The sequence below is a fragment of the Crotalus tigris genome, unplaced genomic scaffold, assembly GCF_016545835.1.
Source record: "Crotalus tigris isolate CLP2741 ecotype Arizona unplaced genomic scaffold, ASM1654583v1 scf7180000024320.386069, whole genome shotgun sequence".
In the NCBI taxonomy this organism is placed as follows: domain Eukaryota; kingdom Metazoa; phylum Chordata; class Lepidosauria; order Squamata; family Viperidae; genus Crotalus; species Crotalus tigris.
Window position 1 is genome coordinate 229,475 of NW_024100492.1, and position 13,667 is coordinate 243,141.

The following is a 13,667-nucleotide window of genomic DNA, read 5'->3' on the forward strand; positions in this document are numbered from 1 at the left end:
GTTCGCAGTGTCCCGGGGTCACGTGGCAACCGACTCGTATTTATGATGCTCGCAGTGACCCTGGGGGGGGGGTCACGTGATCCCCGTGGGCGGCCTCCTGACAAGCCGGAAGGCAGATTCGCTCAACCACGGTAGCGAGAAAGATCGTCAAATGGGACGAAACGCGCTTCACAAACCTTTCGCTGAGCAACAGAAAGTTTCGGCTCCATTGGGGTCGTCAGTGAAGGACTACGTTTATTCAGACTCATCTTTAGTGGGCGGGGGAGACACCTGTGGTGTGTGTGTGTGTGTGTGAGTATGAGTGTGCGTGCACGCGCCAACAACGCACTCCTCACCTGCATATGACACTGGCCGAAAGAGCTGGAGAACAACTTTTGGCAAGTAGACTCAGCCGCTGCCTGAACGTCGCTGTCCGGCACAGCGTCGCAGCGGTACGGCTCCTCCGCGGCGTCTCTGCAGGAGCTCTGCAGCAAACAAAGGAAGAGTGCAATTAATTAACCCATTGAATTCATCCAAAGAGAGCTGGAAGGGACCTCGGAGGTCCTCTAGTCCAACCCCCTGCTCGAGCAGGAGAGCCTTGCAGAATCATAGGAGTTGGAAGGGACCTCGGAGGTCATCTAGTCCAACCTTTGCTCGAGCAGGAGACTCTTGCAGAATCATAGGAGTTGGAAGGGACCTCGGAGGTCATCTAGTCCAACCCCCTGCTCGAGCAGGACAGCCTTGCAGAATCATAGGAGTTGGAAGGGACCTTGGAGGTCATCTAGTCCAACCCTTGCTCAAGCAGGAGACTCTTACAGAATCATAGGAGTTGGAAGGGACCTCGGAGGGCATCTAGTCCAACCCCCTGCTCAAGCAGGAGACTCTTACAGAATCATAGGCGTTGGAAGGGACCTCAGAGGGCATCTAGTCCAACCCCCTGCTCGAGCAGGAGAGCCTTGCAGAATCATAGGAGTTGGAAGGGACCTTGGAGGTCATCTAGTCCAACCCTTGCTCAAGCAGGAGACTCTTGCAGAATCATAGGAGTTGGAAGGGACCTCGGAGGTCATCTAGTCCAACCCCCTGCTAAAGCAGCAGACCCTTACAGAATCATAGGAGTTGGAAGGGACCTCGGAGGGCATCTAGTCCAACCCTTGCTCAAGCAGGAGACCCTTGCAGAATCATAGAATGACTGGATTGGAAGGGACCTCCTCCTCTCCACACACCCCATTCCCTTCTAGCACTGATGACGTTACGTAGTTGGGTCATGAAACGTCTGCAAGGCAACCACCAACTTCAGAGAGCACCAAGGATCCCACAGTCCTTTCCTCCCCCTCCTCCTCCTCCTCCTCCTCCTCCTCCTCCTCTTCCTCTTCCTCCTCTCTATAAGCCCCTTTCTCTTCTAGCATGGATGATGTTACCTACTTGGGTGCTGAAACGTCGGCAAGAAAACCGCCCACCTCAGAGGGGTGAGGGTGCAACTTAATCAACACATTCCCAACTTAACAAATGCCACAATTCCCTTTTTACAACCGGGGCCAGCAAAGTCGTCCAGCGGGACCAACGCACCAGGCCCATGTCTCACTTAGTGACAGAAACGTGGTCGTACGTTGAGGACCCCCTGGGTGGGAGACAAGCCATAGCAATGCCCTCAGAGGAACTGCGGGGGCAGAGCCCTTCGGAGAGCATGGGCGCCCCCCCATCAACCTACCCACACGCGCCCCCTCTCTGTCTTGATCGGTACTTACCGAGCCGGTCTCGGGAATACGCCAAGAATTGCCAAAGCTGGCCGCCAGCGGGACCACGTCCCCTCCCACCCGTTGAAAGTCATCTGTGGACACAGAAGGGAAAAGCTGCGGGACGGGTCCAGAAACCATTAAAGAGAAGGGGTGGGGAGACCCCCACCGAGCTACACCTCTGGCTCATGGGGGGCTTTCTCGCTCAGAGCATGGAGAGGAGGGGAGACCGAGAGACAGTATAGGATCCCGGGAAGACCCTTGGAGGGGCCCATCACCTCAAAATTCTGCTGCTGGGGAAGAGGGGGGGAGAGCAGCCCCTCCGACTAATAGAAAGGAATAACAGAAGAGCAGAATAAAAGAATTGCAGAATAAGAGAATTGCAGAATAACAGAAGAGCAGAATAGCGGAAGAAAGGAACAGCAAAATAACAATAGCAAAAAAAACAGAAGAGCACACAGCAGCATAACAGAAGAGCAGAATAACAGAATAGCACAATAGCAGAATAGCACAATAGCAGAATATAACAGAATTATAGAATAGCAGAATAGGAGAATAACAGAAGAGCAGAATGACAGAACAGCAGAATAACAGAACAGCGGAATAGTGGAATAACAGAATATAACAGAATAGCGGAATAGCAGGATAACGGAACAGCGGAATAGTGGAATAATAGAATATAACAGAATAGCAGAATAGCAGAATAATGGAACAGCGGAATAGTGGAATAATAGAATATAATAGAATTCCAGAATAACAGAATAGCAGAATAACAGAATAGCACAATAGCAGAATATAACAGAATTATAGAATAGCAGAATAGGAGAATAACAGAAGAGCAGAATGACAGAATAGCAGAATAACAGAACAGCGGAATAGTGGAATAACAGAATATAACAGAATAGCAGAATAGCAGAATAGCAGAATAGCAGAATAATGGAAACAGAATATAATAGAATTCCAGAATAACAGAATAGCAGAATAACAGAATAGCACAATAGCAGAATATAACAGAATTATAGAATAGCAGAATAGGAGAATAACAGAAGAGCAGAATGACAGAATAGCAGAATAACAGAACAGCGGAATAGTGGAATAACAGAATATAACAGAATAGCAGAATAGCAGAATAACGGAACAGCGGAATAGTGGAATAACAGAATATAATAGAATTCCAGAATAACAGAATAGCAGAATAACAGAATAGCACAATAGCAGAATATAACAGAATTATAGAATAGCAGAATAGGAGAATAACAGAAGAGCAGAATGACAGAATAGCAGAATAACAGAACAGCGGAATAGTGGAATAACAGAATATAACAGAATAGCAGAATAACGGAACAGCGGAATAGTGGAATAACAGAATATAATAGAATTCCAGAATAACAGAATAGCAGAATAACAGAATAGCACAATAGCAGAATATAACAGAATTATAGAATAGCAGAATAGGAGAATAACAGAAGAGCAGAATGACAGAATAGCAGAATAACAGAACAGCGGAATAGTGGAATAACAGAATATAACAGAATAGCAGAATAGCAGAATAACGGAACAGCGGAATAGTGGAATAACAGAATATAACAGAATAGCGGAATAGCAGAATACCGGAACAGCGGAATAATGGAATAATAGAATATAATAGAATTCCAGAATAACAGAAGAGCAGAATAACAGAACAGCAGAATAGCAGAATAACAGAATAGCGGAATCGCAGAATAAGAGAATAGCAAAATAGTGGAAGAATGGAATAGCGGAATAACAGAATAGGACAAAATTACAGAATAGCAGAATGACGGAATAGTGGAGTAGCGGAATAGCAGAAGTGCAGAAGAACAGAATTGCGGAATAGCAGAATAATAGAGTTGCAAGGGATCTCGGAGGTCTTCTAGTCCACCCTCCCGCTCACGCAGGAAACCCTATATAATTTCACACAAATGCTTGCCCAATCACTTTTTAAAACGCTCTTCTTCAAAGGGGCTCCATTGTGGATCCTCGGGGGTTTCCAGGGACACCGCCCCGTTTTAAAAAAAACCATCCATGTTTCCTTGCAGGATCCCATCTCCCCAATAGAGGGCTTACGTTTGAATGAGGGACCCTACTGGATGGGGGGGGAGGACACAGACCAGGGGGTCCCCTGTGGTCCCCTCCACCTGGGCCTGGAATTCGGCCTTACCTGCAGGGTTGTCGTTGTAGACGCCACACAGCCCCCGAGTTGTGCCTTGCAGGGCAGTCCCGACGGTGACGTAGATCGTGCTGTGGCCATCAAATTTGACCCGGATCCCCAGGCCGCTGTCCACCAACAGGAAGTCCCCCAGCCACCAGACGCTGATCCCTGGAGGGAGGGAGGGCCGATGGAGGGGGAGAGAGAAGCTGCAGATCCCAAACGCGGCATGCAGCCCGGCACCCCCAAAGCTCCGGCAGAATGGAATGGATGAACGGCGCAGGATTTTTTTTTTCCCCCCTTTGGCTAACCCAGCGGTTCTCCACCTGTGGGTCGGGACCCCATTTGGGGGTCGAACGACCATTGCACGGGGGTCGCCAAACAACGCCGTCTGCCATTTTTCCCCCCTTTTCCTTAGCTGTGCTCCTCCCTTTTATTCTATTGGCCTTGGAAAGCCAATAGAAGAGACTCTCTTGAATAGAGTCTAATTCTATAGGCTTTCCAAAGCCAATGGGAATGGTCCAGGCTGTCTCTGCCCTGCTGAGCCCGCCAAAAGTCCCATTCTGCAAACGGTGCTGTGAGTTGTCTGCGGTGAAGGCGAGCTGTCTGGAAGCTTCCACCCTTCCCTGCTGAGCAACTACTAAAAATGTAAGCAAAAGAGGGCCAGGGGTGGGAGGTGGGAGGCCGGCGGGCGCAGGGAGGGTTGCTGGCGCGCGTGGGGCCCGACGAGTGCCTCACCTCCCTTGGGCTGGGCCAGCTGGTGGCCCAGCCGGTGGTCGGCCTGCGCCGTCTCTGCCGCTTGCCAGCTACGCCTCGGCTGGCGCAGGGGGCGGCACCACGCATGCGCGGCGCTCCCGGGCAGGGAACGTCCTCGATTTACGACTGGTTGGGTAGTCCTCGACTTACGACCGGTTTAGTCCTCGACTTAGGACCGGTTGTTTAGTCCTCGACTTACGACCGGTTGGGGGTCGCGGCATGAAAAAGGTTGAGAACCACTGTGCCAACCCCATTTGCATGGTTCCTCTCCCCTCCCTGACATCCCCCACCCCAGCCCTCACCCTTTCGTAGGAGTGGTTCCCTCTCGGTCACCGCGGCACCATTAACCGAGACGTCGTGTCCGTGAACCGTCACCAGGTCAAGGCCGAAGACGATGCGGAGGTCCTGTCGGATAAGGAGGACCGTGAGGATGGGGGTCTCGGCTCCCCTGGCCTCCCCTGTTCCGCCCATCCCGGGCATGTTCCCCAGCAAAGGGCCCTGCATTGGTAGTCCTCGACTTACGACCGCCACAGATCTCCCCCAAATTATCGCTGCAAAATGCGACACTGGTTAAGCCCGTTTAACCGCCCTCCCTTTTTTCTGTCCCCGCCATTGTTCGGGAAACGCTTGCGGAGGTTAAGCGAGTCGCCCGGTGGTCAAGGGAATCCCAAAGGGGATCGTGTGACTCCGGGACCCTGCACCCGTCGTAAACAGGGATCTAGTAATAGTAGTAAAGTTGGAAGGGACCTTGGAGGTCATCTAGTCCAACCCCCTGCTCAGGCAGGAAACCCTACACCATTTCGGACAAATGGCCGTCCAGTCTCTTTATAATAATGATGATGATGATGATGATGATGATGATAATGATGATGAAGCTGGAAGGGACCTTGGAGGTCATCTAGTCCAACCCCCTCCTCAGGCAGGAAACCCTACACCATTTCGGACAAATGGCCGTCCAGTCTCTTCATAATAATAATAATAATGATGATGATGATGATGATGATGATGATGAAACTGGAAGGGACCTTGGAGGTCATCTAGTCCAACCCCCTGCTCAGGCAGGAAACCCTACCCCATTTCAGACAAATGGCCGTCCAGTCTCTTCATAATAATAATAATAATGATTATGATGATGAAGCTGGAAGGGACCTTGGAGGTCATCTAGTCCAACCCCCTGCTCGGGCAGGAAACCCTAACCCATTTCGGACAAATGGCCGTCCAGTCTCTTTATAATAATAATAATAATAATAATAATAATGATGATGATGATGATGATGATGATGAAACTGGAAGGGACCTTGGAGGTCATCTAGTCCAACCCCCTGCTCAGGCAGGAAACCCTACACCATTTCAGACAAATGGCCGTCCAGTCTCTTCATAATAATAATAATAATGATTATGATGATGAAGCTGGAAGGGACCTTGGAGGTCATCTAGTCCAACCCCCTGCTCGGGCAGGAAACCCTAACCCATTTCGGACAAATGGCCGTCCAGTCTCTTAATAATAATAATAATAATAATGATGATGATGATGATGATGATGAAGCTGGAAGGGACCTTGGAGGTCATCTAGTCCAACCTCCTGCTCAGGCAGGTAACCCTACACCATTTCGGACAAATGGCTGTCCAGTCTCTTCTTAAAAACATCCAGTGTTGGAGCATTTACTGCTTCTGGAGGCAGGTGGTTCCACCGGTTAATTGTTATCATGGTCAGGAAGTTTCTCCTTAGTTCCAGGTTGCTTCTCTCCTTGATTAGTTTCCACCCGTTGCTTCTTGTCCTGCCTTCAGGCGCTTTGGAGAATAGCTTGACACCCTCTGCTTTGGGGCAGCCCCTGAGATATTGGAAGACTGCTATCATGTCCCCCCTCGTCCTTCTCTTCGTTAAACTAGACATACCCAAGTCTAGCAACCGTTCCTTACATGTTTTAGCCTCCAGTCCCCTGATCCTCTTTGTTGCTCTTGTCTGTACTCTTTGTAGAGTCTCAACATCTTTTTTACCAAAACTAGATGCCGTATTCCAAGTGTGGCTTTACCAAGGCCTTGTAAAGTGGTATTAATACTTCACGTGATCTTGATTCTATCTGTTAATGCAGCCCAACACTGTGTTGGCCTTTTTTGGCAGCTGCAGCACACGGCTACACATCTGTGGCCAAGCGTCTGAATTTGGATCCCGCGCCCGCGGGGACGCGACGAGGGCCGTTAAGTTTCAAAAACGGCCGCCAGTCCCCCTTTTGCAACGTGGCACGCTCAGCAAGAGAACGGCCGTCAGTCGAGGACTTAACCTCTACATGCCTGGAAGCATAACACTCTGGAAGTGTCCCAGGAGCTGAACCTGCAGACCCACCCACACACACACACACATTCAATGTCCAGAATCCTCACCCTTTGACACTGGCCCGGCACGCAGCCGCTGCGGCCGGAGGAGACGTACACGGCCCAGGTGCCGTCGGACGCTGCAGCCAGGGCGTAGGTGCAGTTGCCCCCGAAGCGGAAGTGCTTCCCATCAAAGGTGCGGTAGTGCAAGCCGTCCCAGGTGAGACAGGTGGCGAAGGGGGGGTGGTGGGACCTCTGTCGGGCTAGGAGCGCTGAGGGGGCAGCGGGCTGGAGCCGGGGCGAAGGCCAGGTGTCTGGGGAGAAGGAGACTGTGAGAAGGGCAGCACCTGGGCTGGGCTCTGCGAGGCGTTTTATATCCAAATATCTTTTTATTCTTGATCCCGTTTCCGTCTCCCCATAAAATATGAACAGATTCCACAAGGGCCTGAAATTAACTGACCGACTAGAGGATTGACAGCCAAGCGGAAAGTAAAATCTCAATTGACAGTGGCCCTTACTGGATAATTGACAGTCAAGCTGAAACTAAGATAATTGACAGTCAAGCTGAAACTAAGATAATTGACAATGGCCCTACTGGATAATTGACAGTCAAACGGAAACTAAGATAATTGACAGTCAAACTGAAACTAAGATAATTGACAGTGGCCCTACTGGATAATTGACGGTCAAGCTGAAACTAAGATAATTGACAATGGCCCTACTGGATAATTGACAGTCAAACGGAAACTAAGATAATTGACAGTCAAACTGAAACTAAGATAATTGACAGTGGCCCTACTGGATAATTGACGGTCAAGCGGAAACTAAGATAATTGACAGTCAAACTGAAACTAAGATAATTGACAGTGGCCCCTGGATAATTGACGGTCAAGCGGAAACTAAGATAATTGACAGTCAAACTGAAACTAAGATAATTGACAGTGGCCCTACTGGATAATTGATTGAAACGGTCAAGCTGAAACTAAGATAATTGACAGTGGCCCTACTGGATAATTGACAGTCAAGCTGAAACTAAGATAATTGACAGTGGCCCTACTGGATAATTGACAGTCAAGCTGAAACTAAGATAATTGACAGTGGCCCTACTGGATAATTGACAGTCAAGCTGAAACTAAGATAATTGACAGTGGCCCTACTGGATAATTGACAGTCAAGCTGGATAATTGACAGTCAAGCTGAAACTAAGATAATTGACAGTCAAACTGAAACTAAGATAATTGACAGTGGCCCTACTGGATAATTGACGGTTGAGCGGAAACTAAGATAATTGACGGTCAAGCTGAAAGTAAGATAATTGACAGTGGCCCTACGGGATAATTGACAGTCAAGCGGAAACTATGATAATTGACAGTGGACCAAGCTGAAACTAAGATAATTGACAGTCAAGCTGAAACTAAGATAATTGACAGTGGCCCTACTGGATAATTGACAGTCAAGCTGAAACTAAGATAATTGACAGTGGCCCTACTGGATAATTGACAGTCAAGCTGAAACTAAGATAATTGACAGTGGCCCTACTGGATAATTGACAGTCAAGCTGAAACTAAGATAATTGACAGTGGCCCTACTGGATAATTGACGGTCAGGCTGAAACTAAGATAATTGACAGTGGCCCTACTGGATAATTGACGGTCAAGCGGAAACTAAGATAATTGACAGTATCCCTACTGGATAATTGACGGTCAAGCGGAAACTAAGATAATTGACAGTGGCCCTACTGGATAATTGACGGTCACACGGAAACTAAGATAATTGACAGTATCCCTACTGGATAATTGACGGTCAAGCGGAAACTAAGATAATTGACAGTGGCCCTACTGGATAATTGACGGTCAAGCTGAAACTAAGATAATTGACAGTGGCCCTACTAGGTAATTGACAGTCAAGCTGAAACTAAGATAACTGACAGCGTCCCTGCAAATTATAAATCCCAGGATTCTAGAGTTGGACGGAGGCGGGCGCTTGGAGGTCATCTAGTCCAACCCCAGCTTAGCCTGCACTGCCCTTTGGCCTTGCAATCCCACCCAGGGATGAACGGCTTCTGCGGCTAACACCTCTGAACTACCCCTCCCAGGATCCTACAGTTGGACGGGGGGGGGGATCGGAGGTCATCTAGTCCAACCCCAGCTTAGGCCGCAAGGCCCTTCAGCGTTGCGATCCCAGGGCCTTGCAAACGCCTGCACCTTCTTTAGACCTCTTGAAAAAAAAAGCAAAAGGACTTTTCCGGGATGGCCCGCAAAAACAATGGGGAACCGCGAGGTCATCTAGTCCAACCCCACCACCACCACCACTTAGGCGGGCTCGCTTCACGTTGCGGAGAGAGAGAAGCTGCCAGTGAACGAGGCTGCCCTCTGCCATCCACTGGCACAAGAACCTTCTCCCTGATCATGCCAGGCATCCTGGCACCGATGCGACGGACGTATATTAGAGTCGTTTCACCCACGGGGGGGGGGTCCTTCTCTCCCCCCCAACCCGGGGAGGGAGGGGGGGGGCCCAGTGTGACTCACCTTTCGGGGGCTCCCTAGAGCAGGTAAAGCAGAGCCCCGAGGAGGCGTTCTGCCAACTGTGGGCCCACGGCAGATTACAACATTCGGCCATGCTGAAGAGCGACAGGTTTCGCACCCGGGACGCGTCCTGGCACTGCCAGGTGGAAAAGCAAGGGCCCACTGAAGCTGCTCCTGCAAGGCCCCAAAGCAGAATCCCAGGATGAGGGTCAGGTTCACACAACCAGACCCCCCCACTTACAGAGTTAGCTCATTTTTTCAGGGAGTCCTCAACTTACGACCGCAAACATCCGTCACTAAGCGAGACATTGGTTCAGCGCGTTCTGCGGCTGAGCAGAGACTGAGCTGGGCTGCCCAGAGAGGGGCATCCCCAGAGTGACAGGTAGATCCTCACTTTACGACTGCAATGGAGGCCCCCCCAATTCCATCTGAATTTGGATCACGTGACCGTCGTAAATAAGAGTCAGTGGCCAAGCATCTGCATTTGGATCACGTGACCCCGGGACGCTGCGAACTGTCGTAAGTGCGAGTCAGTTGTCAAACATCCAAATTTTGATCCCGTAACCACAGGGGTTCGGCAAACGGTCGTTAAGTGTGCAAAATTAAGTCGCTTAAGTGAATCGACACTGCGACTGTCGTAAATAGGATCCCGATTGCCGAACCTCCGGATTTTAAGGTTTGGGGGGGGGAGGAGGCCACGGTCGTAAGCGTGAACGCCGGTCCTCGGTGGCTTTTTCCCCCTTTTCAGTGGCCGTCACTAAGTGAGCCGTCATAAGTTGAGGACCCCTCAACATCCGGGTGCAGACTCCCCCTGAGGCGGGCCGGTGGGTCACCCCCTATGGAAAGAGGCTAAGGGGGAAGGCCGGAGACGGGGAGGGCGGTCGTAGAGCGAGACCAATTGGCAAGGTCGGGTCTCGCTCTCTTGCCGTTTCGAACTCGGGACCCAATGCCCGAAGACACCCCCCCTTCCTGGAGGAGGAAGCCCCTCCCCCCACAGCCCCCCAACTCCTCACCCTCGGTGCAAGGGGGCCCACTCCAGCCTTCGCAGCAGGCGCGCACCGTCCGGTTCCAAGCAACAGGTCCGGGGTCCTCGTTCCTGCGACGGAGTGGGATGGCGGAGATGAAAAAAAACAGGCCGTCATCCAAACTGAGTTTCCAAAGCGGTTTGGGCTCACCGAGGAGGCCTCTAGTTAGTCCCTCTTGTGGGTCAATTTTAAAGCTCCCAGGCTCTTGAGTCGGGGTCAGGCTAGATGACCTCAGGGGGAGGGGTGTTATACTTTCCGGGTTTCCTTTTGGGGGGGGGAAACGGTACATTTTTTGGCGGTGTTTTCTATTTCGAAACGGAAAAACTCTTTTGAAATATAAAATGCAGAGAGGAATAAGAAAATGAATAATAAAACTAATAATAATAATAATAAATAAATAATAATAAAATGAATAATAATAAAACGAATAATAAAATAAATAATAAAATAAATAATAAAACGAATAATAAAATAAAAAAATAAATAACAACAAAACAACAACAACAACAACAACAATAATAATAATGTTGTCCTTGGTAAGGACTTGATAGGTAGACAAAAATGCCAAATCCAGTCTGAACATCTGGCTGACCGTGTGATTAATAATAACAATAATAGTAGTAGTAGTAATAATAATAATAATAGTAATAATGTTGTCCTTGGTAAGAACTTGATAGGTAGACAAAAGTGCCAAACCCAGTCTGAACATCTGGCTGACAGTGGGATTAATAATAATACTAATAGCAATAATAATAATAATATAATAGTAATAGTAATAACTCCTTATTAAATAATAAAAAGTAATAGAAAAGAGAGAGAAGGAAATAGAAAAAACAGGTCACCTAGTCCAGCCCCCTCCTCAAGCGGGAGACCTTTACAGAATCGTAGAAGGGCAGAGTGGGAAGGGGCCTCGGAGGTCACCTAGTCCAGCCCCCTGCTCGAGCAGGAGACCCTCACAGGCTCAGGGAACGACAGAGCGGGAAGGGACCTCGGAGGCCATCCAGTCCAGCCCACCGCCCACCGCCTCGCCCTCCAGGGTCTCACTTGTAAATGTAGCACAGGGCGCCCCCGGAGCCAGGGGCTCGGCCAGTCCTGTCCCGGTCGAGGTGCCAGCCTTCCATGGTGTACTGGTAGACCTCCACGCAGGGCACCACGTCCTCCCGCCGCAGGTTCACCACGTCTTCGTCCCGCACCTGGACCACCCTCTCGCACCAGCGCCTACCGGATGGAGGAAAGGAGACCACTAAGAGATCCTGAGCTCTAGGCTAACCGGGGAAGCAGAGAAACATCCCGGAAGAAGGCAAGGAAAAAACATTTTTTTTTTCCAGGATTGCAGCTAAGAAAGAGCCGCATAATTCCCCAAATGAAACGAAGAGGTGGAAAGGAGACCACTAGGAAATCCTGAGCTGTAGGCTAACTGGAGGAGGAGGAGGGGGGAGGAGGAGGAGGCAAGAAAAATCTTTTTCCAGGATTGCAGCCAAGAAGGGACTTCCCCAAAGGAAGCCGGGCTTCGTTCAGAGGTGGAAAGGAGACCACTTGGAAATCCTGAGCTATCGGCTAACTGGGAAATCAAATAAATGTCCCAGAAGAAGGCAAGGAATTTTTCTCCAGGATTGCAGCTGAGACAGAGCTGCAAAATTCCCCAAAGGAAGCTGGGCTTGGTTCAGAGGTGGAAAGGAGACCACTAGGAAATCCTGTGCTGTAGGCTAACTAGGGAAGAGGAGGAGGAAAAGGAGGAGGAGGAAAAGGAGGAGGAGGAGGGGGGGGAGGAGGCAAGGAAAATCTTTTTCCAGGATTGCAGCCCAGAAGGAACTTCCCCAAATGAAGCCGGGCTTCGTTCAGAGGTGGAAAGGAGACCACTCGGAAATCCTGAGCTATCGGCTAACTGGGAAATCAAATAAATGTCCCGGAAGAAGGCAAGGAATTTTTCTCCAGGATTGCAGCTGAGACGGAGCTGCAAAATTCCCCAAATGAAACTAAGCTTGCTTAGAGGTGGAAAGGAGACCACTAGGAAATCCTGTGCTGTAGGCTAGCTGGGGGGAGGAGGAGGAGGAGGAGGAGGAGGAGGAGGAGGAGGAGGAGGGTGGGGGGAGGAGGCAAGGAAAATCTTTTTCCAGGCTTGCAGCCAAGAAGGATCTTCCCCAAAGGAAGCCGGGCTTCGTTCAGAGGTGGAAAGGAGACCACTCGGAAATCCTAAGCTCTCGGCTAATCGGGAAGTCAGATAAATGTCCCAGAAGAAGGCAAGGGAAAACTTCTCCAGGGCTGCAGCCAAGAAGGAGCAGAGGGTCCCCTCCTGCGAGGCTGCCCCTGGACGTCACATCTGCAGGGACCGCCCCGCAGGGCTGGCGTTCGGGAACGTATCTCATTAGGGACTGACTCGTTCGCCCCTTTCCTGCTGCCCAAAGAGATTCTTCGGGAACCCACCTGCCCATCCTCGGGCACGGTTTTGGGAGACCTGGCGACATCCTTACCCATCATCCACCGCCAGCGTCTGCCAGAGGGAAAGCCAGGCCAGGACGCCGAGGACAGGGCGCGGGGCGCCCGGAAAGACGGCTCGCCGCATCTCTCCACGTCGGAGGGAATCCCCGCCGAAGGATTCGGGGCGGCCAGCCGGTCCCTAGGAAAGAAAAAAAAGTTCGGAAGGCCCGGCCACGCCGCTAGTCCTCATTGAGGTCGGTCGGGGGTGGAAAAAGCTGCCGCTTGGGAGGGGACGAGACCAACATACCAAGAGGAGGCAAAGACGGGGAGATTGACAGCCAGGACGGAGCCTCTGAACGTTTTTTTTGGGGCCAGGTGGAATTTTGCCCCGTTTTTACGACCTTCCTCGCCCCGGTTCTTAAGCGAACCGAGGCAGGGGTGAAGTCGGTCGCGCCGTCGTTCAGCGAAGCCGGCTTCCCCGTCGACTCTGCTCGTCGGAAAGGGGAGGCTGGACTAGAGGACCTCCGAGGTCCCTTCCAGCTCTGCTATTCTGGAAGGTTCTCCTGCTCGAGCGGGGGGGGGGGAGCTGGACTAGATGACCTCCAGGGTGCCTTCTAACTCTGTCATTCTATGGTTCTGTCAGGGTCTGCTGCTTGAGCAGGGGGGCTGGACTAGATGCCCTCCAGGGTCCCTTCCAACTATGATTCTGTCAGGGTCTCCTGCTTGAGCAGGGGGCTGGACTAGATGACCT

General features: G+C 50.6%; 1 protein-coding gene across 1 annotated transcript in view; it reads right to left on the reverse strand.

Annotated features, from left to right (window-relative positions):
* Window positions 1-13,061, reverse strand: part of LOC120299896 (SCO-spondin-like) — a 176,814-nt gene extending 163,753 nt beyond the window's left edge. The window contains exons 1-9 of the mRNA XM_039325184.1: window positions 12,970-13,061; window positions 11,543-11,716; window positions 10,487-10,569; window positions 9,477-9,647; window positions 7,018-7,262; window positions 4,938-5,040; window positions 3,892-4,050; window positions 1,725-1,807; window positions 336-464 (exon numbers count right to left, since the gene is read on the reverse strand). Of these exons, the coding sequence (XP_039181118.1) occupies window positions 336-464; window positions 1,725-1,807; window positions 3,892-4,050; window positions 4,938-5,040; window positions 7,018-7,262; window positions 9,477-9,647; window positions 10,487-10,569; window positions 11,543-11,716; window positions 12,970-13,061 (1,239 nt within the window). The remainder of the gene's footprint in view (window positions 1-335; window positions 465-1,724; window positions 1,808-3,891; window positions 4,051-4,937; window positions 5,041-7,017; window positions 7,263-9,476; window positions 9,648-10,486; window positions 10,570-11,542; window positions 11,717-12,969) is intronic.
* Between the last annotated feature and the right edge of the window lie 606 nt (window positions 13,062-13,667).